Source organism: Anopheles cruzii, chromosome 3, assembly GCF_943734635.1.
Source record: "Anopheles cruzii chromosome 3, idAnoCruzAS_RS32_06, whole genome shotgun sequence".
Taxonomy (NCBI): Eukaryota; Metazoa; Arthropoda; class Insecta; order Diptera; family Culicidae; genus Anopheles; species Anopheles cruzii.
This window is the reverse complement of record NC_069145.1, coordinates 77,313,101-77,338,787: the sequence shown is the minus strand read 5'-3', so window position 1 is coordinate 77,338,787 and position 25,687 is coordinate 77,313,101. Positions and strand designations below refer to the sequence as shown.

The following is a 25,687-nucleotide window of genomic DNA, read 5'->3' as shown; positions in this document are numbered from 1 at the left end:
GCCGGGTTTGGTTCTAATCTTCGAAGTCACCACTGCCACGATGACTAACAGTAATTTGAATAATACTCTCCGCAAGGACTCTCTGGAGCTCTCGATCGTCATCGTGGCAGTCGCGACTCGTCCAATCGGCGCACCGGGGACCCGAGAACCCGAGGGGGGCGAATGATAAGCGTAAAGGAACTAACTTTTGCAGAACAGTTCACCGCGTCCTTCGTATCCCTGCGGACACAAGCATTTGTAGGAGCCCGGGAAGTTGATGCACTTGGCGTTCTCTCCGCAAGCGTTGGCCTTGGCGCACTCGTTGATGTCCGTGCACCGGCCGTGGTCCGTTTCGGTCAGCCCCGCTGGGCAGCTGCAGCGATAGCCGCCCGGCGTGTTGGTGCAGAGGGCACCGTCGCCACACGGGCTACCGGAGCACTCGTCAACGTCTGCGTGCGTGCGTGTGTGTGCGTATGTGTGTGTGGCGGTGATCGCGGCGGCCGCGATCAGTTTTGGGCGAATGATGATGGTTCCATGTTGTTGTGGTCGATGGTGTTTCCGGTTGGTTAGTAGCGCGCAGGCATTTGGCGTTCCAGTGCCCGGTTCCAGTGCCGTCCCCCGTGTGTGTATGCGTGTGTGTGTATGATCCGTGGTGTGTTTCCCCGTCGTACGGTGTTTTGGAAGGCAGGCAGGCAGGCGCGATGGCGCAGAGCGTGGAGTGAATGTGGATCGAAACGGGGTTAGAAAGGGTTCGAGAAGATGCGTTAGTGGTTGAACTCCATACTCCATGACACCCGTTTGACCCTTTTAACCCGTTTGACGATCATGATCACGATTGATAACGTTTCCTGTTATCATTTTAGCGATCGACTCGCTTACTCTTACCGCGGCGGCACTTACCTTGACAGTCCGTCATTGCGTCGCCGGAGAATCCTTGCTGGCATTCGCACCGGAAGCTACCGACCATGTTCCGGCAGAGCGCGTTCCGTCCGCACGGTGACCGTGCGCACTCGTCGTAGTCCACGCAACCCTGAGCCGAGCGTGCATCCCCGTCGAATCCTTGCGGGCAGTCGCAGCGATGACCGCCCTCAAGGTTCGTACATATGGCACCTGGTCCGCAAACGCCGGGCTGAACGCACTCGTCCACATCGACGCACCCATTGTACGGATCGCCGTAGTAGCCCTCCCGGCACTGGCAGGTGTAGTTGCCCGGGAGGTTCACGCACTCCGCGTTCAGGCCACACGCTTGCGGATCCACACACTCGTTCACATCTGCAATCCGAGTACGCCGAGATATTAGAGGATCGGTCGCCGGATCTTCGGACCGCCTCGCGCATCTTACCTGTACATCGTTCTTCACCGTCGCCCTCGAAGCCTGGTTTGCATTTGCACACAAAGTGCGCTGGTAAGTTGCAACACTCGGCATTTTCCACGCATCGCTGGGCGATGGCCGGATCCTGGCACTCGTCGATATCTACGAAAGAGAGTGAATCAGTGCACAGTCCTTAGAGGTTAAGCCGTCCGTGGCCGTCCTCTTACCTTCGCAGTGAAGACCATCGCCTTGGTAACCAGGAAAGCACGTACAGGTGAAGCTACCAAGGGTATTTGTACAGTGGGCGAAAACGTCACAGGGTCGGTATTTACACTCGTTTTCATCTGCAACGAAACGCAATCGGTCAGTGATGGGTTCTTCTACGGGCAAAATATGGACTTTGACTCTCGACTTACCCGGAACTTGGCAGTTGCAACCTCCAAACCCATCATTGCAGTGGCAGAGGCCGTCTAAGCACACTCCGTTCGAGCACGCTGTGCCGTCTTTATCACAATCGTCTGCAAGACAGAAGCGGTGAGTATATTAGAAAAGCTTGACCGACCGTAGTAGACGGCGACAATTCTGCTCGGCGCGTACTTACTTGTACATTTTAACTTATTTCTAAGCTCATCGGAGCCCATATAGCAGTCCGATGTTCCATCACAAAGTTTGGACAGCTCGTACAGCTGCAGGTAGTCGGTGGATTCGTTGACCTGACACCCGAAGTAGCCATCCTCGAGGTTGAGAAAAAACACTTCGTGCTTCAGGCCGAAGATTCCGACGTGCTTCCGTGACGCGGATATCTGTGAGTTTGCCTGTGAAAGATGAGAACAGAAAAAAAACCGTCAATCCAAGTAGGTCTATACTAGCCTCCTCATCTCAACATCAATACTGCACTTCAGCTTAAGAAGCTGCCCCAGACAATGGCACGGTTTAAAGCATGCGGACCCAAACCGTTGTTCCCCGTAAATGGGGTGGTCAATCCGTGAAATAGAAATTCAATGGAACCAATCAAACACGCGCGCCGTCTCCGCTCCGGAGTGTCACGTTTCCTGCTGGCCACAGACGTTCGACAATTGCATTTGGAGTGCGAGCCGACACCCGATTCTGCTGCGGCCCGCCCGTGGCGGCTATGCGTTCCGTAGAAAATTCAAGAAAAATTCAATTTAGGCCGGTCCCAGAGCAGAACCAGAACAGAAAAACAATCTCAAGTGCTGCCTCAAATTAATATCCGGCTGCACGGAGCGCGCTCGAGCGCGCGCGCCCCAGAAGCCTGTCGCCCAGGGCCAAGTCGGCCATCAGCGGCAATCGCCGAGACCGAGCCGCGCCGCGCTCTGGGTGGCGGCTCACGGTGGCAGCAGCATTAACGAATGGGGCGAACGGTGCGTAAAGAACATTCCAACAATTACCCCGCCTAATGTCGAACAGTTGAAAAAGGGCTGACAACGATGACGCGTACAAAAAATCCGAGCCAAGCCAATCCGTGGGGCCGATTGCCTTACCTTACCTGGTCCGGTTGTGGTCGGAGAATGCCAAGTACTCCGAAGAATAGCTGGCGTAACGCGCCCGCTCTCCGGCTAACGGTCCTAGAATTCGATTGTAGTTTTGAATTGTAGTCTGCCAAAAACGGGGATAATAGTGGGAGGCCACCACCGTCAGCGGCCAGCACTCACGGAAGCTTCCATCCTGCCCGGAGACTACAAATGACCCTTTCTTCGGGCTGACGTCTAAATAGGGCCTATCGCTGGCCGGGAGATTCCCTGCCGATCAATCTCCCCACAGCATACAGGGCCAGGGCCATTGATGTCTTGTTGATCATCCACGCCGACCGCGGCGAGCGTTCGCTCACCGTTGCCGCCCGCCTTTGGGAAACGGATCTTCAATTGTCCAGCGTAACCTTTTCATGTCAAGGTGCATTGATCCTCTCCCGAGGCGAGGTGTTCCTGGGAGAGTCCGCCAGCGATCGATCTAGGAAGCAATCTTGGCAAATATTGAGTGACCACACCGAGCGTGTTGTGCGAGCCGCTCGATCAGCGCTCGATCATGTAGCGCTCGGAACGCAGGACACAGGATGGAAAGGAACGATAATTGTGTTTGGAGAGTCATAAAACTCATAATCGATTCCTCGCGCGAAAAAACACGACACCGAGAGCGGACAGCGCAAGCAAACTGTACCATCATTATTAGCACTACGCTGAGTGAGGGACTGAGGTGCTGATGCCACGACCCACACAGCCCCGCCGGACATCCTAGAATCAACTCGTTAGCAAAATACACTCGGAGATTCTCACAACAGCTGCCACGGTGGAGTCTGCGGAGCCTCAGAACCAACCGGGCGAAGAATGAATAATAATTTGAATTCGATGCGTCCGATACGTGATGATAGGGTCTCTATTTTGCTAAATGCGAAGTTTAACACTTGTTGAGCGCCGAGGACCTCTCGGCGCTGGACGTTCCGCGTCCTCTAGGCTAGGCCCTAGACACACACACCGTACTGTGATTATAACTGGTTCCATAATAATATGCCTCGCGAGGTTGAAAAACGCTAGAACGTTTGACTTGGCCCTTTTTTTGGGGGGAGCTAAATGTTGCTCCTTTACGTGTGCTTACGGAAGGATGGAATTATTTTACATGAATTAGCATTCCCTGACCGAGAAGGCTTCTCTGAGTCGTCAGCTTCTCTAGTACATCTTATTAAGGGTTCTGGAATCGGAATCACGTCGTTTCACCATCCGCCAAGGATCCTTGTTCTGTCAATCACACATCATTGGGGAACCTCCCCATTCCCGATGATCATAAATCGATTCATTAGCAATACGACAAGCCCCAAAAACACGATGACGGAATGCCGTCGACGGAACAGCGGGGCAGCTTCTTTACAGCACACAAACACACACACATCCGTGACATGTGCCATGTCAATTTCACCTCTTTCACAACCGGCGATGATCGATGATGATCGCTAGGCCCGATGATTTATGGAAGTGGCCATAAAATTCTCGTCCGAATCGCAGGGGGCCACAACCAGGGCCAGCACATAGGCTGCGGCTTCGTTTGCAAAACCGGCGTTTGTTCACCGAAATTCCCAGCGAAAGCCCAGGGACGACGCAGCAGTCTGTCGATCTGTGGTCGATCTTCTTTACGAGGGGGGTTTTTTCTTTCCCAGCGGCCCACGATCCCCAATTATAAACCAATCAAAACGTATCTGGAGGCTAACCGACCGTCTGTGCTTTGCGAAACAGCGAAAGTTCCAAACGAACCAATTTTAGCACATGTTATTTCTCGGAACGGCTCAGTTACGCCGAGAGCCATCGAGAGCCGTCGGTGGGCGGTGCAATTTTCACAACTTATGACACAGGCGACTCGAGGCCACTTCCACCGAGACCGAGACGAGGTCATAACAGACTCTATAACGATCGGATAGGTTTACCATAAATTGGTCGATTTTATGTACACACACCCTTGTGGCCACATGGATATTTCACACATTAATGGCTGAGCAAACTGGTTACTTTCAAGTTCCGCCAACAGAGGGCACTTGGCGAGTGTCTTAGTGCTCCCGACCCTCTGTACCTGTAGGTGTTAAAGTTCTGATAGTTTTTCCACCCATGGGCATAGTATGGGGTGTCCCTTCTAGCCATAAACATGTCCCGATTGTTTCTCTGTGTATGACCGCCGATTGGTGGCACCCACTCGTAACTGCAAAAGGAACAGTAATAATTGTGGTGGTCGGTCGCTGGGTCGAGAACCACTGTCCACTTGCTTAGCTAATGCGCGATGCCGTAATGCGTCCGTCGATCGTGCCGGCGTTCCCAGTGCTCCTGATGATGCTCTTGTTGTGCCACAACATCAACGGCATCGATCGGCGGCATCGGAACAGTGCATCGGAACCCGTAATGAGTTTTACTGGACCGGGGCGCACACGAAAAGCTGCAAGTCACTGGCGGTCGGTCGGCGGCCAAGCTAAAGTAGTAGGCCCAGGCCACGGCACCTCAGCTCGGGGCGGATCGACCGGGTTCTCGTCCGGGTCCGGGGGTGTTTGTTTTATAGTTTTTGTTTACATCGCCACTGGACCAAAATTGAAAGACTGACGGAATGAAAACCTCATGCGGCTGGCAAAGGGCACCGCGGCGCACCGATCAGATCAGATGCCATTGGTTTTCCGACCCGGTTTGGCTTGGGCGCGACCTCACCAATCACCCGGCACACACCGCACGGGGTAATGATGGTTAATAGACGCCGAACACACAGCAGGGGAAACCACATTTCATAAACTCATCGGGGCTCAAAACTCATTCCCAACTCCAGATCCTCCGGCGGAGATAACGGCGCTGCGCGCATGTCCGACGATAATCGCGAGCGCACCCGGGCGCACTCTCTCTCTGCCTAGGGCTCCCTAATCACAAGGGATCCTAATATCTGTTCGGCCCCGGCGATCTCCGATGATTTATTCTGGTTACGACGCCGGCCACTCCGAGGGCGCCCATCGCTCGGATACGCCGTTAAACTATTAGTTAACCTTTCGCTCCGACCGCTTCGACTGCACGTACCTATTAGCGGGTTCCCCCGGTGCATCATTCTTGCCAGCAGCAAGAACCCGGCCCGGCTGTCCAATCCCTGACCGTTTATCGCGGGGTACGTCACGACGTCCGGGGACGCCAGGCTGGTACAGCCTTTCTAATTGCACGCTTAAGAGTCCGGCCGGCAATCTTCTTCGAGAAGTTCCGGGAGAACTCTCTCTCGGCCCCCCACCCCGGCAGAGGCTCGTGGTGGATAGGACGATTATAATTCATTAATAGTCCGCAATTCAGTGCAGCGGTTTGGGTTTTGGGGTCTTTGGGGGGTTCGGCCCGTTCTCAGGGACGCTGCGGCGGCCATAAATGGAGAAAAGCGTTAAACTTTAGAAACCGTAACCTTCCGTGATGGGGTGTAATGGGCCTGGGACAGACGGGAAGGTACCTAACGGGTTCTAACACTCGACACACAGCCCAGGACCCTTCGGTGTTAGAGCACCTCTCGCGCACGTAGACGAGTTAAATTGTGTTTTAATTTTTTCCACTTCTTCTTCGCTTGCGTTCGCGCGATTCAGGGCTAGAATTAGGAAGCATCGGGCAGCCTGCGGGGCCTGCGACATCCTCCATCCGCCATGACATCATCATGCGTAACGAAACGGCACCGAGGTGACGACACTAATGATCTACCTCTACTGTCTCCATGGCGACGGGCACGTGACGCGCAACGATGCACCAACCCTATTCAAACGACACCCAGCAGCAGCAGCAGCAGGTGAGAAATGGCTCGGAACTGCCATTAGCGGCCAGAAAGGCTCACTAAAATTCCGACCAACCGCGCCCGACACCGTTTGAAGTTGTTTGTGCAGAAAATTACTCCACACACACAATGGCCAAACAAACGATAAACGATTGTTTGTGCGGTGGTTCCGCACACTGGCCAAGGCATCCCGTTAATGGGTCGTTTTCTGTTTTAGGTCTTTCAGGACACGGGGTGTAAACACCGAGGGGCCGATGGAGCGATATGATACCCCGCTGCTCGTCCGCGTGCTTCGAACGCAACGTTTGATAGCAGAAACGTAATCCTGAATAATAATAATCGACCGGCCACGGCTTCTCTACGGTCACCTCGTAGCTCCCCATAGCCGTCATTCAGTCATTGGCAATTGACAAATGACAGTTCGCTTAATGGGTATGATATGGACGCAATTTATTGCTTCATTATGGCGGACTCCGGTGACTTCTCCTGGGACGACCGTGCCGTGGCGCCAAGAATGTATTTCCACGGGGTGCATACAAATTAATCCTCTGCTCGGTGCGTTGGTTGCGTTCTCCGTTACGGTGTGCCACCGTCTTTAAGATGCGAACCACAACAATGATGATGATGATGATGATGATGATGATGAAGAGGATGTGGATGATAATAGTCATAATGCTGGTGTCGCTCCAGCAACTTTGTCTTGCTATGCTCTCCGCTTAACACCGGGAGAGACGATGCTGAAGGGTGCGCCCACCAGAGGGCCGCGAATTCAATCTAGCGTCACGGCTTCTAGGCGGCCACGTTGCACCTTTTTTGCGCTACTCCCACCGAGAGTTCGCCCGGGAGAGTTCGAATATTAATCGATAAATTACACGCAGGGTCGATTCGTAGCGCTCGGACGCGCGACAGTGATGTATCGTTGGCGCGCAAATTAGATTACGGTGCTCCGGTGGGTCCTTCGGGGCAGGTTCAGGTCCAAGATGCTCCAGGGCGAAACCAGAACAAATCAACGGCCGGCGAAGACGCCCTAGAGGCCCTTCGCTCAGAGCGCGCTTAAAGTTCGCCTAACGGTAGAAGTTCGATCCATTCGATTCGGCCCCGGACTGCCCTTTTCGCCCCTGGGCGGAGTGTAAAACCGATTGTCACGCGACTTGATTGATCTACGCCGGAGTCCAGAGCCGGCGAGAACGTGCCGCGGACCGCGGACGGGAACGGGTGTCGCGCGCTATTGATTGCATTTAATTACGATTCGCTTTCGACATGGTAATTAGCTGATTCCTATCGAGGGCCCTCTCTCTCTCTATCGTAAAACGTCTGAGACTGATACGGTAAATAATGGCGCCCACAATAGGGCTGCCTGGCCTGCTGGCTGACTGGTGGACCGTTAGAGAGACCCACGACGGAGGAACATGCTGAGCGCAACATGCATTCTCGGACGACGAGCTCGATGATGGACGGAGGCGCGGCGCACTGATGTAATAAACACCGGAGGGGCCCGCCTTCGGACCGAGAATCGCTGCCGGCTCTTTTCGAGTTTATTAGGAGCCCAGGGCGGCCCAGGAAATACGGGGCGGCTGGGAGAGTGTTTGAGACGAGAATGCGAAACGATAAATTGGACTTTAGCTTGGTCAGCCATTCGGGCCGAGAGGGCCGAATTCTTCTACAGGCCGGGCGTGTAGCAGTTGGGGACCTCTGTCGGTGATCTCCAATTAGTTACCGAAGGAATACCGAGCCCCGTTCTACAACAATGCGGAGAATGTGGAAGGCTTTTCGAAGCCAAAAAAGGTGAAATCGTCATCCTCCTCGCCATCGTCGTCGGCCATTTCTCACTCGAATATGGCCGGCGAAACGTGGCGGAAAAAAACCCGGACGAACGGACCCAAAATGATGATAAATTGGCATCGACGCAGCGAGAGTGCGCTAAAAGTAAGCCATCTTGCGTACGGCGGGTCGTTGTACGACGGTTCCCGGACGGTAGAAAATTCCACAGAATTGCTCATCATTAAGGTGAGAACCGGATTTTTTATCCATCTGCTGGACTGCTGGACACTTTTGGCAATTTGCGAACTGCGTCTGCTTGCTTCGGGTTCCGGTGGCCGGTTCACTGCGCTAATGGAGATCGCGTAACATATAAGGAGGGCCGTTTGGGGCCATCATGCAGGGCAGCAGCAGCAGGCGAGTTCTGGGTTGGAGTTCGAGTTCAAAGTCCGACTCCGCCGGAGATTAGCCAGAGGGTCGTCTTCCGTTTCCGTCGCCCCGATGGCACATCAACGACAAAACGGAGGCCATTAAGTGCGCGGGGTCCAGCCACTACTTGGAGCTCATCAAGCGACGAAGCGACGAACCCGAAAACAATGACCATTCAGAGCAGAAGTGGCACATTAATTTAATAAGATCATGAGTGGCGCAGTGCGGCGTTAATCTGCAATCTGTGGAGTACCACGATCAAGATGTGGCACCTCTACGCACCAACAATTCCACGCTCAAGACCGATGGCCCACCGTGTGTTCCCCGTCCACAGGAAGATCATTCCCGGCGAGGTGAAATCATTAAGCCCTCCGTATTGCTTACACTTAATTTAGAGTACACATTTTGCGCCCGGCATCAGGCAAAAGTAAGCGAGCGAAAGAGAGAGCGAAAACCGTTTACGGCTCCGTCCGGCCACACTCCGGCAGGAGTTCTTTAATCAAATCCTTGAACCGATCTGTGTGGAATGCCGCCGCCGCCAGTGATCGCCGGTAGCGCGGCCATCGCGCTCTACTTTATTGGTCGCGACGGGATGCGGCTTGATTTAAGAGCCGGAGCCATCACGGTGGCGGCGGCACGGCGGTGCACGGAAGAAAAATGGCGTCCCATGCTGCGATGGACCGGAGTGCCGCCGCTAGCGCTACCGCCCAAGGTCAGCGCTATCGCTGAGGGTGCCTTTATCATTGTGGCAAATATTTGCGTAGCGTCGAAGGCATCGTACGGCGTTCGGAATCCATGCCACTTATCGGAGCGCTGGATCGCTGCGGGATCCAGCCCTGGAGACCTTCAATTTGCGTGCGCACGCCGTCGTCGTGCGTGCATTCTTGAGCCGACCGGCTGGCCGCTGGCCGGTGGACCACCAAATTCCCAGGCCACCGAGCAAACCTACCTACCGCCGATCGAAGCTTCTTCTTGCCCGCCCGAAGAAGATATCAATTATTCAATTAACTCATTGCACGACGCTCGACGGTTTAGTTAATTATAGGGGCATCGCGTTCCGGTAAAGGCGGCACGAATTCATCGTGCGACGATAAGTACAAAGTACGTAAACCCGATCCCGGTAGGGAGCAACCGGAGCGCCATTTCGAGCGAACCGGATCTGGTCTTCGGTTACGGTGCGAAAGAAGTACTGTGCTCTCGGGCGATCGCCGACGGGGGTTTCGGGTGTGATCGCAAAAAGTGAAAGTCGATGTCCCGGATCATATGCCTCGGTGGAAAAGGAAAGTGAAGTCCCCAAAGTGTCGTAACGCCGGGTTAGGGTGTGTATGCAAACGAGCAACTGGATATGACGGGGCGTGCTCCAGCTTGCAGAACAACATGACCCACGCTTCGAGCCTCTCGAGGTCAAACTGGTTTTGAGGTAGAAATTGCATCAACGTGAGATTCATTGCGCGAACTTCGGCGTCATGCCAATTCCACAATCTTGGTGCCTTCGCAAATCCCAGACCAGATTGAATCCAGAATCGAGCCCGCGAGCAACTGGCCTGCACCGGCCCGTTCGAGGTCCAGTTCTAGACATGTTGGGGAGCTTTGCTTCCAACAATCGCGATTAACTGCTTTCACCAGCAATTTGATGCCAGCAATCCGATAAAGCCATTACCGGCATAAATTCGCGCTTAATTCGTTGATTCGCGGCATAATTATGGGGTCCGACCGCTACCGGAGGTACCGTCCAGCCTAAACCGTGCGTGAACCGATACCATCGATATGGGGCGGTGATTTTGGTTGTGGGCTAGTGTCTGCGATCGTTGTGGATCGCGCGAAAAAATCCAATCACTGCCCCACACTTGTGCGCGGTGCTCCACCTCTGACAAATATCAATTAACACCTGAAATTATTCAATTTTCTACTATTGCTGCGCCGCTATTCACCAACAAGCGCCCGCCATGGGCCAATGATCCGATGGAGGCTCTGGCCAACACTTTTTTTATCAACGGAGGACGCTCGGCTGCGCGCTGCGAAGGAAATTGAAAATTACTCAAAGTTCAGATCATCGCGGACGTCGATTGACGCCCGCGAGGGGTGTTACCTACAGCGCCAGCGCCCGGTTGTGTTGGGACGAACATCGAAACAATGTGGGCTTTTGCGTCTGCTCCGGTCAATATTCTTTCCCGCAGAGTGCCCGCCTCTTCGACTTCTCTTCGAGCGCAGGTTCAATGTACCGCAGAATCCACACCTTCTTCGTCGTCTTCTTTCGGCACCGCGTCTTCGGCTTGAGAGTCCAACACCCTTGATGCCACGCTTCTCCGCGCCATTTCGCGCGCCCGCTTTTTGTTTATTCTAGTTGCGGACATTAACCGGGCAGAAATAGTTATTAACTAATGATTAGACGAACAGCCGAGGTGTGCGAAGGGCACCGCCCTTCCGCCCTAACTACTGCTCACGCCGTCGTTGATCAACCGGGGGGGACCACTAATCCCGCGATCGAGGTCCGAAGAAGGTCTCGGACCTCGAAAAGAACGAACAACGAACCAACGAACAAAATGCGACTTCAAGCGACGAAATGGCGACCGTGACAAAGATGGGCGGCGGCCAGCAACCAAACACTATCCTCCATTACGCGCTCTAAATTGGCGGCCCCGAGAATTCCCCGTGCGAGAACAATCGCGGGTCCTGCAGGCGGCTTGGTGACGCCATGCCACGGAACTGGAGCGCGTGGATCGAAATTTAATAGGCTCTTCACTCCAACTCTCTGACTACGGCAAAGAGGTGTTGCTAGGCCGTCTGACCGTTGCGCCGATCCGCGCCTAGCCGGTTGGCCAGCCAGCATTCCCGGCGCTAGTCACCGCTTTAAATTACCCCGGATAATACACTGATTAGGGAATTACGAAGATAAATTCTTCTCCAATCGGCAACCCCGTCTATCATTGTATCCGAACCGCCGTGGCACCGTAACGGTACGGAGGAGAGATTTAATTTAATAAGCTTCCTGGGCGCTGCTATAAGGGATCTCAATTCGACACCACCGTTGTCGGGATACGCGGACCGCGGGTTAGTTATTAGGTCGGGATGGAAGGAAAGCACTTTTTTTTATACACTTCTTTGTTGCCTGCTCTAGTATTCAATTAATAGGGCTCGCTGGACCCTGTTTTTTGCTGGAGGGCGTGAACACAAGTCGCACTCCGGACCAGAGGCTACCGGATAAGGACAAGATTTAATGAGCAAAACCTATTTTTCGCTCGCCGGACCTCCTTTGTTAATTCTGGGCGTTAGGTCAAGTCAGTTCTGATTAAATTGAACCTCTCTTGCGTTGGGTCAGCAATTGATAGTTACTCTTATTAAGACCAATACGAATCCTACGGATCTTTGTACAATTTTAAACGCAGCTCCTATACCCTATATTGCTAATACCACGAGCTGGCGCGTCAAAACAGGTCAGTGATGACACAGTCCGTCCTGCAGCCTCCTTCCAGTGGAGTGGCTTACGATTTTCCTGGCCCGCGCCCGCGATGTTTACACTCCGCATCTCCGGAGCGTTCGACACCGTTTCCGCGCGTTTAGTGCTCGATTTTTCATTCCATGTCTAAACACCCATGTCTTCAAAGCCGACCTGCTGCTGCTGCTGCTTCGCGTGTCATCCCTCCTGACCTAAATCGGGGCCAAGCGGGCCCCGCACTTTGGCCGTTTTTCCGCCAAGAAACTGAAAGAAAACAGTCATTGCGCGCCTGGCCACAGGAAACCTGGCGCGCCGCGCGCACACACACGGGGTCGGGTCGGACTTGCTGCGGACTCGGGGGACCGGTTTTGCTGCTTTCTTCGAAAATTGTGTACCCTGGCTCGTTGGGGCCGGTTTTGGGTCGGCACGTAACGTCGCCCGGGACTGGTCTCCTGCAGTTCCGACGGGACCGGACGACCGCGCGCGAGAGAGACAGAGATCGCGAGATGTGGTGGACCATTTTGCGCAAAACGGGCCCCGCCGACACGGCGCAGCGCGAACCGTAGTATGACATTTGGCTTTTACAACCGAACCCACGGGCGGCGTGCTGGGCGCGGTGGCCTAGATAGTGGTAACCTAGAGGAAGAATTCCCGACGCTGTGTGCTGCTGCTGATGCGGCGGGGTGCATCTTGAAGAATTAGGCTCGGGGCGAGCCTAGGGTAAGCGTGGAAGCTGGAGTGACGGGTTGGCTTAGGCAGCAAACTACAGTTATTCTTTCTCCCGTCACTCACTGTGGCCTCCGGGTGGTGGGGAGGTGGAACCGGGTTTGGTGTCGTAATCTGGCACGTCCTGGAAACCGGCGGGCCACAGCCACTTGCCGGGGGACTTTCCGTGATCAATCGTGGTGCGTCCGAGCAGACGCTCCAGCGAATAGCAGGTCATACGGTAGCCCGGTAGTACACCGGAGGGCCCGACGACAAGTCCCGGGAACAACCGGAACACGGCGCCTAATGGTTTAGCATTGGTCACCCGGGGGCGGCTTAGAGTGCGCGTCCTTCTCTCCCGGGCCGCGGGATGATCGTTACGCTAATGACACAGTTTCGCAGAAGACGGATACATGGGCTCTGGTGTGTGCTGCATGGTGCGGTGCCACTGAACGGCCGCAACTTGTACTCGTCGACGTCCCGCCCCGGACGGTACGACAACATTTACTGGAATACTTTTCTCATTATCGTAGGACGCAGAACACTACGCCGTTCGCCAGTCGCGAGCGATCCACGAGAGGGCGCCACTTGTTATCGCATCGAAGGAATTTCGTCTAATTAGAGTGGATGTTGCCCTGAGTTTCGTCTGGTGCTTCGAAACATCCGGCGCACGATCGATGCGATGTAGCTACTACGCCACAACTTCCCGGGCGATGATGATAAACGGTGCGGAGCTCGTTGAAGAACCTCGTTCAACACTCTTGGAGGACGCGCCACAACGTAAAGATTGTAAAATTCCTCACCAGTCCGCATGGGACGGCGGACTGGTCGTCGGAGTCCATAAAATATTCAATTTTCCGTGTTAATGGCACATTTTCAATCATAAAAATGGCACATAAACTACCGCGCGCGGAGCGACCGTAATTGCGAGATACTCCCACTTCGACGGGGCCGTGGTCTTCAGGGATGCGTTGGCGCGCAGAAATCAGTCGTGAAGAAACCGCACACACGGACCATGACGGTTTCAGACGGAACACCACGATCCGCGATCGTTAGGCGGGTTGTTGTGGCCGCTACGGCAAAGGAAGTCCTTTCCCACCAGCCTTGGCGCAGTGAGTCGTAACGACCGACCTTGAATCGATCTCTTCCGACTATCGGTGGCGCTCAGGGGGTTCATTGAGTATAAATGTGCCACAATACGGCGCGCGGCCTCGCAACGCCTCGCGAACCGCTCACTGATTGACTGGACTCTTGCGGTCCCGCACTGACCGTAGATTAGGTGTCGGTGGTGGAACAAAAAATAAATACCACAGCAAAAGGACACGAAGGCGGCGGCGGGGTCCGGCGGCGACCTTCCGACGGCGCATGGCCCGCCGGACACCGGACAAGAGCCATTCGCAGACCGCAGACTGCTGTTTTACGAAACGCAGAAGTGCCGTGAGGCCCCGATAGCCATCATTTTCACGCGCTCTCTCTCTCTCTCTGTAGGTCGTGTGAAAAATGTGCTCATCGCCGCCCAGTGTACAACATGGCGATCGGTCCGACTTCCTCCGCACTCCGACCGAATGATAACGAACGGACACATTGGCACGCCGCGTCGGTAGTAGCAGGCAGGCAGGCAGAGGTACCGACAAGACCGCCATGGCCGCACCTCTCGGCCGCGTGTGCCGTGTTGGTTGCTAATGATTTAACGTCTCTCGACGCCAACGAACGGGGTGTCCTCGATCCCCGATCGAGATCTACGTGTCCGACAGGAACAAAAAAAAAAGGCGAAACCGAAGGTGACACCGTGAACCGTGCCGTTGTAAACGATCTGGCCCCAAACCATCGGTATGGGCCATCGGTAGCGCAGGGCCGAGCGTGATGAGTCAATCCGATCCCGCCCTTCCAGCCCCAGCCTCAAGGTCTAACTCGTCTACAACTTGAAGAGGTGCAGCGCGTGGGCTCCGGAACGGGGAACCTGTCCCGGCGGGGGGCCATCGTCACCACGTCAAGTCAATACAACGGTGGAAATGGTTTTCCAATTATTATGGTCCCATCGTTAGGAACCGGGCCCGTCTTCGCGGTCGCGGTGCCATCCTATCGATCGCCCCATGCTCGCCCCACGGTCGTTCGCTCGTCCGGCGTACGTACCACAATTATATCTGGCCGCTGCCCGCTGACCGCTGGTGATCGGTGATTTGTTTTCGTGCCGGGACGCTTCCTTCTCGCGCCGGTGTAATGAAATACTTCTTTCCACACTTTCGTCCCACAATAAAATTCCAATTTAGCATATCCCCGCATCGGAACGCACGCTACATCCCCTCGGCAAGGAGTTGCGCACCTCGTTAGTGCACTTCCTCGCCGGCCGCGTCGATGCTGCGTTGGCCGCTAATTACGAAAACGTGTGGCTGCACCGGGGCACGCAATGACCGCGGGCCGAAGGAAATGCTTTGGAGGACGCCCAAGCCCACTGAAGACACTGCTGGTGCTTGATCGCTCGGCTCGCGTCCGGTAACTGATACGGATGGTGGCCCGAGAGGGGGGCAGTATAAATGGTACCATCATTTGGAGCAGACCCTGTTTCCATTTTTATACAGACCAGCTATTTACCCGCTGGGAGTTTGCATGTCGAGCCAACTCACGAGCCACGCAGCCCGCACCCGGAATGCCCGGTGGGCCTTACATCATTCCGATCCCGGGCGGCGCTACTGTTGCCCTGGGTCATCAGCAGGCAGCGCTCCCCGAGAGCGATCATGCGCTCTGGTGTAGTTTTGATATAGTGATTAAGAAGTGCCACCGTAAATGACGCCAAGCCGTCACCGGGAGTCGTTGGACGCGCGCTGGACTCGCTATGGCGTTGCAAACGGTTCTTTAAATGCTTAATTTCATTCAATTTACTTAGTTCATTGTATAATTCGTTGTTGGAGCAGCCGAATCGAGCAAATGCAGTGGGCCAGTGTTTCCAACTCATCTAATGCGATATTCTATTTAATTCTCCACAATCCTTGCACGAAACGATCGTTAAATCGAGCTTAAATAACACGATCATATACAAAAGAGATCACTGTCGTGAGCATTGAAATTATCGAATATTTAGGCGAATTACTTACCGTTCGAAAGAGAAGTATGATCCACACCACTAGTGGCAAAAATATTTTCATTTTTGCTGCAATGAGAAAAGAAAGAGAAAAATTATAAGTCAACGGTTCGATATTTAGCAATATTCTGCGAATTCCGGTTACTTCGACTAATCCTAGTCCAGCGCCAACGCCAGCGAATTTGCTGTCCATCTTCTCAGGCATCTCGTGCTCAGGCATTTCGAGCGCCCAATCCTTCAATGCTTTTCCGCGTCGCGCGGCCAACGCTTTCCCGGAGGGAAAGCCCGTTTTACTGTTATGCTTCCCGTGTCCCGTGTGGTGGGAATCCGAATCGAGAGACGTGCTTATCATCCTGCGACCCATCGCGAGCCGGTGACGGTTGCAGATCGCAGGAAACGTAACCACGCCGCGGATACCACAAGTAGCACCGGTGGCCCTTGCGTGACTCGGCCATTACCAGTGCTGGCGCGGATCGGGACGCCCGGTTTGTGATCTACTCCCGGGCATCGCGCTAAACCATTTCCGCGGTGGTCACGGCAACGACCACAGTGCCATACTGTGCCGCGGAAATAATGATGCACTCGCCTTGCAGCCGCACAGAACAGACACCGTTCGATGGAGGATGCTGAAGAAATTGGTTACCATTTTGTAGTGCGCATCGTGCGGTGCCTTCTCGCCACCCTCGAGAGGTGTGTTCCGCTGCGCGCCAAGGGGCGCCCGCTATCTGCCGGTGGCAATCGGTTCGATTCTGCATAATAAGAGGCGCCGGGTTGTGGGTAGCAAAAGAACCAAGCCAAGTGCGCCGCTTGCGCAATGCCACCGGTGGCCACTTGACAGATGACGACATCCGGCGGTGGCATTGCTGTGTTGTGTTCTGTAACATCCACCACCGAAAACCGGTGGCGAAACGAAGCGCGTTGCGAAATTACTGACGATCACTGTTTGGCCACCGCGGCTTGTGTAACAACGCGAATAAGTGCAAAACAATCAACCCAACCCTAAACGGATACGGTGCGTGGTCACTGACCAAACGGGTGGTTCGATTAGAATCTTCGGTGCTTATTTTTGGAGATTCCTATCTCCATTTAATTGCAAAGCGTTGAGTAACACACCTACTTCGTTGACATAACCCGCAGCGGTGGCTGTTTAAAACGTCGGATCGAGAGATCGGTTGGATTGAAGGAACGATTTTTGGGGTAAGATTAGGCCGGTAAACATCTTTTGATGTCGCCATTGGAATCCGCCTGAAAGCAGAACGTCATCGGACGGTGCACGGAATAGAAATAGCAGGAAAAAGCTGTACATTCTGGTCGTTCGCTTTCAAAGTTTCATTGTCATGCAGGTTGGATCGTTCTTCGATTCGGTTCGGTCCGTCCGCCGACCGTGCACACTTTCACACACTCCGGAATGCGCCGCTGTGCCCCGGAGGAATGCTAACCGGAGTGCGTTCGTTAACCTTTCGCTCCGGCCCCGGCGCTCCCGCAAGGCAAGGCGGGCAATAGATCTTTCACGGCTAGGGTAGGGTGCGCGCGGGCTCGTAAAGCCTCCTGGACATCCTGTGTCCATCCCGAGTGGGCCGCGACGGGCCGGACCGGCGGTCGATAAAATAGCGGATGACGAGATCGTAATAGCGCTCGATGGTAATGATGTATGTAAAATACAAATTCACCCGGACCCGCCCGGGACCTGGGGGTCGGCCTGGGGACGACACGGGGTCGAACACGACGATCGTGTACACACGGGCTGCCCTTGCCCTCGCCCTACGAGAAGAAGATCCACCGTCCGAGTCGGGCCGGCCGAGCCCGACAGAGCGGATCAATATTTATGATTGCAGAAACAATGAATTCCCCTCGCTTGTTAGCGAACAGAAATCGATCACTGATTTATGACTGCGACTCTCCGCCCGGCAGAGCGTCCACCATCACCAGGTAATCCGGTCCTGGTTGATCCCTGGCGCAAGCAAATACGCGATCGATAAATTTGGCCAGCCGCCGAGCGGTGGCGGTCGTGCCGGCCCCAGTGCGGATCGTCCCTATCGCCGTAATAAGAGGTCTGGTGATGGCGATGTGATGCATCACGTGTGTGAGCCCACAACCGACGCCGACGCCGACAATCATCTGCACACATGCGCCGCGGCCGGTAACGGTCGTAAACATGATAAGATTAAACGCGTGCGTACGCGCAAAATCCTATTAGCATACAATCCAAACAACGCCACGCAGCCGAGCCACACGCTCGAGAAGGACGAAGGCTCCGCTGGGCGCGTGAATAACTACGCGTAGGACAGCGCGGGCCATGATTTATGAGTACGACCCTTAATTATCATCGTCCGATGCACCACCACACCGCGGAGCCGGCGGGGTTTTCGCGGCGCGTTCTCTGAAACAATATTGCCAATAATCGGAATCGGTGCTGCCATTTTCCATTATGCTGCCGATCTCGGACGGGACACACGAACGGTCCCCAGGATGGTCTGGAACGATCGGTCCCCGTCCGTCAAGCCGTGCCAGCCAGGACCCCATCATCCGGTGCGAGGCACGCACACCGTCGTGCGCGCATTTATGGTCCGAAGATTTATGGCAAAGTCCCCAAGTTCGTCTACGGCTGAAAGGGAGTCCACTGGGGGGCCGGGGGCGAAAATGACGGAGCCGGCCAGCCCTTCCATGTAGGGAGCGCGCACCCGCCGCCAACACCCATCTCTCCGATGGTGGTCCGTGATCCGGATTCTGGTCCGATGGAATTAAATGAGGCGTGTAAAATTCATCCCCGAACCAAAACCGATCGGGCCACGATCGTGTAAATTTCCAACACAATTTATTATGCGAGCCGCGCGAGAGGGGCCGTTCGATTCACCGGAATGGAATGGAATGCACGCCTCGGGCACCGGCCAGGCGAAAATAGACCAAACCGCGCACGTACTGCATCCGCTTCTGGCGAAGATCTCGGCGCAGGTATGGCCGCTTCTGGACGCGCGATTTTGGCCCCCGGGAGTTGCGCTCGGGAAAGAAGGGACCCCAGGAAGTAGCCCGGGCTGGGCCGGTGGTTCATTAAAAGCCGAGTGTCATTTTTGCCCTTTGGTATACACGATAAATTTTGCACACCGCGCGGCCGCAGCAGGCTCCCTCCGGGGCCGATATGCCGTACGTGTTGTGGCGAACTCTCCGGGCTGGGTCGACACTCTAGTGGCGCGCAATACAATTAACGAACATCGCCCATTTGGAACCCCTTGGCGGGGGGCGCACCGTTTTCTTGTAGGCGTTGATAAAAGGGGCCATAATTCATTAAAAGTGCGCGCACACACAATTTGGCTCCCTCTGCTGGCCGGTGCACCGCGGTGTAGCGTCTTCGGGGCGTTCTGGTCCGGGTCCTCTTATGAGCTCGATAAGGCGGAGCGCGGCCAGGTTCCGAGCGTGGTAGTATTTACGTCTCGGAATCGCCGAAGGCATTCCACTAACAGCACGCACCAATGGCTACCGTGTTCCGTTGAAACTCTCCTGGAGTGGAGCTCTCCGGAATTGATTAAGCCATGTGCGTTGCGGAGGGCGTACAGATATTTCGCGCTAACCCAGGAACACCCCTCTAGATTGTGGCCCCCCGAGTGTTGATGCTGCAAAGCTGCAAAGATGTCACTATCCGCCATCGATCATCGATCGGGATGTGAGTGATTAAGCCCAGCGATTGGCGATTGGCGGTTCGCAAGGTACTTAAAGTTGGGTGAACAAATGTCAAAACATAATCCTGCAGCTCGTCAATCACGCGAGGGGCTAAGCACCACAAGAAGCTGTCCTCCTGTCCGGTGAAGCTGCCCCCCTTATACAGACTTTTGCCACGGCTCCCGTTCCGTTCCGTCGCCTAATGGGAGCAAGAATTCCTGTAACACACTCGTGCGCGAGGAGCTCGCTTCTTGCTCCTGTTGCAGCCCTTTTTAAATTCATATTCGTTCGAGAATTTTAATTGTCACCGAATGGCGACGAAGCGCGTGTTGATGTGGGTTCGATTTTTATTAAAAGGTGCCCACCGTTTGATACACTACATAAAAATACCACCGCGCAGCGTACGGCGATGTCCAGTGCGCTCCGTAGTGCAGCAGCAGCAAGTTCAACAAGCTGTTCACAAACCCGGGGACCCAGGTTTTGATGTGTCTGTTTTAAGGTAAAACCTGGTTGGCAGCGCCTGATCGTAACGCGCGCGACGCGCCTGAAAAGGAACGTCTGGCTCGGCGAGCTCGAACGGATCGAACGTCGTCGACGCGTTCGTCGATTGGCAACCAATTTTGAGACACGTTCCCCGGTTCTAGGGGGAACTCGGATTTCTGCGCGGGTTTCTCGCGGACGTTGGTGGTTATGATTTTTTTTTGCTTCGTCTCGCCTCCGTCACTTTTGCGCGGACGGACGGACACATGTTTTGCCTTTTGCGTAGCGTAATGCTGCCGAGCCGGTTGAGAAGACCAACCAGCGGCCGGCTGGCCCACCAGCTAGGCTAGGTCGAGTGGTGGGCCGAGCTGCGAACGCTATCAATTAGTGGAATGAATAATTCCAGACGCAAAGTTTCCATAATGTGGAGCTGTTTGCGAGCCGATGCTGAGTGCGCGCCCCCGGGACAGTGCCCGATAGGAAGCATTCTGCGCGAAGCGGCCTGCAATCAGCTCTAGTATATATACCGTCCCCATCTATTACTCCGGCGGAACCCGGCCCACGGGCCGACGGGTGGGTCGTAAATTTTTCACCAAAAGCCCCGAGGCTCCACAGGCTCCTGGGGCACAATAAATGTCTCCGCGAGGCTTAGAGCGAGGGCTAGAGCGATTAGTGTGGTGGAGGATCATTAACCTGCCGTTCCGCAGCAGCAGCGCTACGGGACAGAATTCCTAATGAAAGCTTCCTAACAAACGGTGCCCCGGGTTTATGGTAATCTTCTTGACAAACATCGCGCGTCGTCTCCGTCTGCCAAGCAGCAGACAGAAGCGGTCGGTGCCGGGGGGACCGCCAAAGAGACCGCCCCGCCCAGCCGGACGGTCTACACGGACCAGCGTGGAGGTCCCGGGCCTCACACACTGACGGACGGACACCACCAGCCGGTTGGCAGCGATGTTCCACCGTTCTGTCGTACATATTCGTGACAGAAATAAAATTGCAATAAAAACTTGAACCTCCTCCGCGGTCTCTCCGATCTCGCCGTCCGCCAGGGGGAGAGTGGTGCGGAGAGGAGCGGAGAGGAATCTCGGGTTTCTTTTATTGCCCGGCACTTGCATTGTGCCGCCGCGACTTGAACCAATCGGAACGATCGCTACCGCAACGCGAACTACCGGCCAGAGGTAGAGTCGCGCCATTGTCGTCGTGTTGTGCAACCCCGTGCAACCCGAACGGGGATCGCCGGAGATGTCGAGCGATCTACATGCCGGCACTCGGCAGAAGGGGCAATTAATTAGCAATTCGTTTTAATTTATTATTAAAAAATGGATTCAGCGCCGCGCGCCGGCGCGCAGTCAGCAGATCGGCGATACACACAAATTACCAGTCGATGAGGCGCTTATCCTCTGGGTGATCCCGTCAGTCACGCTGGGATTGCCTGGGTGGTGAACCTGGTGGTAGCCGGAACGGCGTCCACCGTTGGTCAGGTGCTACCCGGGCATTCCAAGTATCGTACTTCGTAGAGGCAATAAAGTGTTATTGAACAGGGAGGTCCATAAACGAGGAGGAAGCTCAACGAGCCCGAGACCTACACAGGGAGCGATCATTGATCTTCGGTGTTGCTTCGGTGAGTAGCTTACGTAGCTGCTGGGCACACCTGGTTAGAAGTTTCTAATCTTGTACGGATTATGACCGAAGCAAGAAGTCCCTTGAACCCTATTCGATGCGCCAGAAATTGCGCCATCATGTACGATCCTCGATCTTTCATGGGTCATCAAAAAAACAGGGCTTAAGGTGAAACCAAACTCCAAGTTCTACTCGCTTTCGGTGACAGGGAACCTCACGGCCTTCTTTCACCTTTAACTCGGATTCCCGCAGCCACCAAATCCGTGCCCGGGAGTGTTGGATCTACACTCATTACATCAATCATTGGCAGGTCGGCAACTGGAGGGGAAACCGGGAAGGATTGAAGAAACACACTTCCACGAACTGCGCGCGCGATCCTCGGGAGATTTCTACCGAACTCTCTGAATGGACTCTGAGGTAATAGATTACACACTCTTTGACACTTTGTCCAATCCGTTCCCTACGAAAAGGGTCTACCTTTCCGTTCGCTATCGCTCTCCGATCCTTTTCCATAAACCCCGCTGGTCCCGCGAGTGTGTCGGCTTTAACGACCCCGATCGAGCGGATCCTGGTGCGAGGATCGGGTTTCTGACTCGCCGGGACCCGCTAGCCCGGGCCGGTACCTGTTGCGTCCGTTTGAGCTACTGTAGCACAGCACGTAGCGCTCACCGCCGGCGGCGGCGGCAAGCGCTAGGAGAAAATAAATCACCGACCAGGGATCCTAAAATTGGATCGCATTACGGCAGCCGACCGGCGATCGTAGGTCCGAAGGTGTGAAAAGGTGCCCCTTTTTTTTGGTTGGCCTTTGCAGCTATTTGTCGGACGTGCTGACCTATGACGCGCGTCAGGGACGCGTCAGTAACCTGAGGCCCGGGCGCTAACGATCGGGGAGGGTGAACTGTGAGTGGGTGATAAGTGCTGGTGCCCAGATTCACGCTCGATTGACGCTGATCGCGGCGACTTGGCGCGCTGCGGATGACTTGGAGCGTGACCTTCGAGGCGCACCCGGCCCGGCTCGGTCCAGGAAGTCGGACAGTGGATGTCGGTGCGAAAGTCCGCCTTGTGTTTAAGCGGCTTTCCGCAGGTCGTTCCTTCACCCGACAGGCGGCGGAAATAATGCACAACAAACAACGGCTAAATCGCGACGGAGATGCTTAAACATTGGCGCAAGTACTGGCAAACACGCAGACGCAAAGTCCGCAAGACGATTATTGATTCTCTCGCCATCCAGGCGGACGTCTGCGTGCTGCAGCCGCAGATAATTGATAGCCAAGGCCGTTCCAGCGAGAAGTTGACGTGCGAACGTCGTCTTGGCGTTGTCGGGTTTGTCTTAAACTCTTCATTAATTCTACTCCCGTCGTCGGCAGCGACGGACGGACTGGTGTGCCGTGGGTCCCGTGGGACCCATTATCGCTCCGTGCTACCCGATGAACAGCTCTATTGGCCCAAGTCGCGGAATGTCGCACCGCGCTGTGGTCGGACCGCATCGCCGCTCGATCCTCGGCCGTCGATCTGCGTTAATCGGGATCGATGTCATGTTCCCTGGTGCCACAGAGCCCTCAGACAGAGTTTTATGGGTCCATTCTAGTCGCGAGAAGCACACACAGAGAGAGGGCCAACATAAAAGTTCTATCACACAACGGGAAGATAGGGAAGCCCATCGAACGGTCTTAATGCTCTCTTGAATGAAGTGTGTCCCGGGTTCGGTTCGGAGAATTAGTGTCACCCGGCCAGAGGGCCCCCTAACAGTAGTCGACGTCGTAGGGTAGATAAAAAGATGACAGATTAATTTACTCTTCAACCTCCCCGGCCCAGTGGGGGGACCACTTGGGACTTCCAACGGACGACACCTTCGACATCGATTGACCGCACTCTTACAGACCGGCTGCATCTGCGGACAAATTGGGCAACGACACGGGGTCGGGATCGAGACAGGCGGCCGGGGCCGATGCTTATCGGAACGGAGGCCCCTAATCCGAAATCCCGTGTCGCTGGAGATCGCTCGGGAATCTGTCAGAAACCGGACCCCGCGGCCCCGGCACGGCACCGAAATGCAAACGGGAGTTTTGAGGTCGGCCGAAGCCAAAGCCAACGATTTTATGTGTCCCAATCCCGTTACATATTGTTCCACGTGTACACGCGCGTGTGTGTGGTTTCTACGAGTTTTCTTCTCCGCCTTTCTGTGGCCGCCGCCCCTGTCTCGCGCCCGCTTTGTTGGCCACCGTCGTTTGCTTTGTTTTCAAATTTATTGCCATTGGTTTGCGCCTGCCACGGTCTGGCTGATCCCCGCCCCAAGGGGGGGTTTGGGGGTATCTCTGATTTTGAGTTGAGTTTTTTGGTTATGTTTCGGTTTTCTTTTAGTTGCTCTTGTTCGACTTTTTTTCATTTCATTTGTTTCTCTTCTCATTTCTCTTGACCTGCTTCACGCAGCACGCACGGCACGGCACACGGCCGCACAACCGGGCAATGGGCATCATTATTATCATTATTATCGTCATCAACCCCGTGTGCGCCACGAGTTTGTCTCGCAAAAGTGTAGCGAACCAAATTGGAGGCATCATGTGTACATCTTTCGGTTGCATCGGCTCGAACCGATCGTGGTGTGTGATCGGCGTGAAAACAAGACAAACGGAGCACCCGCGAAAAGGCGGCGATTGAAAACAATAAAACCACGATCGGATCAATGAACTCGCCCCGGGCTCGAAAATTGGCACCTCTCGCGAATGGCGCAATCGATTGGAAGCAGGGCAAGCCATAAAAGTTTATGGCGATTGGCCACTATCTCTTAACTACACGGTCCGTTAGCATGAACTAGAAGCTGAAATTAGCGTCCAACTTTACTAGAGCTGGTAGCTGGTAACAACTGGACACAGGTTTAACGTCAGACCGAGAGATGAATGTAGCAATGATTCTACGAGCTTCGGAAATCAGACTTTGACTTTGGAACGCGACGCTAACGACGCTTTTAGGAGTTGGAGCCCAAATCAAAGTTGAATCTTAAGTTTAGGAGTTTAGTTTCATTTTTTCCCAATGTTGCAATTGTGTTTAGCAAGGGACCCATAGTCCACTTCACTTTGGTGTACCAATTGCACCCCTCAATGGCATCCTCTAATTTAATCTCTCTCTAGTTCTTAGATCTATAATTCTATTTTTATTTAGAGACGTCGGTCGTACAAAAATGATCCGGTATTGTCTACTTATTCACTGATCCGATACATAACGAACGCATACAAGTCCCAGAGCCCACAGATCTATGTCGTTTTAGATTATCAATCAATACTATTACATCAATACTAAAACTATTACATTACACATATCTTCTAAGTCCATATCTTCAATTGCAAGCCAAAACAAAATTTGCTACCATTTGACGATATCGTTCAGAATTGACGGTGTTGGTTCTCCTTTCTTCGTTTTCGAATAATTAGGGTCCTATGGCGCCGCTAGCCCATATTGCACACTATGCAGTTTGTTGTTGTTGTGATTGTTTGTTTACGTAGCCATCAAGTGAAAATTGTGCCTCGTCGCTGAAGAAAGAAGATTTTGTGTTGCAGAAGGGAAATTTTGAAGAAAAGCTTTAATAATTCTAACACGCTGATCTGTTATTAAGCGATTCATTTTCGAAAATGACAGACATTCAACTAAAAGCTTGACACTTGGATTGACAGATATATTCAAAAAATGGCAGCCTTGTGATTTCGAAACTGCAAAATGGATAACCCTGTATTTTGGGTCATGGTTTGAACTTGCATCTTCCGCAAATCGGTGCGGAACGAAACCGATTATGCTACGCCAGTGACAATTTGGCAATTGCGCTAAGTGCCGACCTCTCTGTACCACCTTTCCCCACACATTCGGATGACATACCGTCGTCCATCGGGGCGGGTGCACTTTGTAGCAGCGCACCCGCGGGAGTTCAGTGTCCCTGTCGGAGAGGTTCAATTTTATACCCTTTTCTGCTAGC

General features: G+C 54.1%; 1 protein-coding gene across 1 annotated transcript in view; it reads right to left on the bottom strand.

The window, feature by feature from the left end:
- LOC128269881 (uncharacterized) overlaps positions 1-25,687 on the bottom strand; it is a 122,453-nt gene that overhangs the window by 57,991 nt on the left and 38,775 nt on the right. Inside the window, 7 exon segments of the mRNA XM_053007285.1 lie at positions 186-428; positions 880-1,251; positions 1,322-1,453; positions 1,519-1,635; positions 1,708-1,809; positions 1,893-2,106; positions 15,983-16,038. Coding sequence (XP_052863245.1) covers positions 186-428; positions 880-1,251; positions 1,322-1,453; positions 1,519-1,635; positions 1,708-1,809; positions 1,893-2,106; positions 15,983-16,038 — 1,236 coding nt within the window.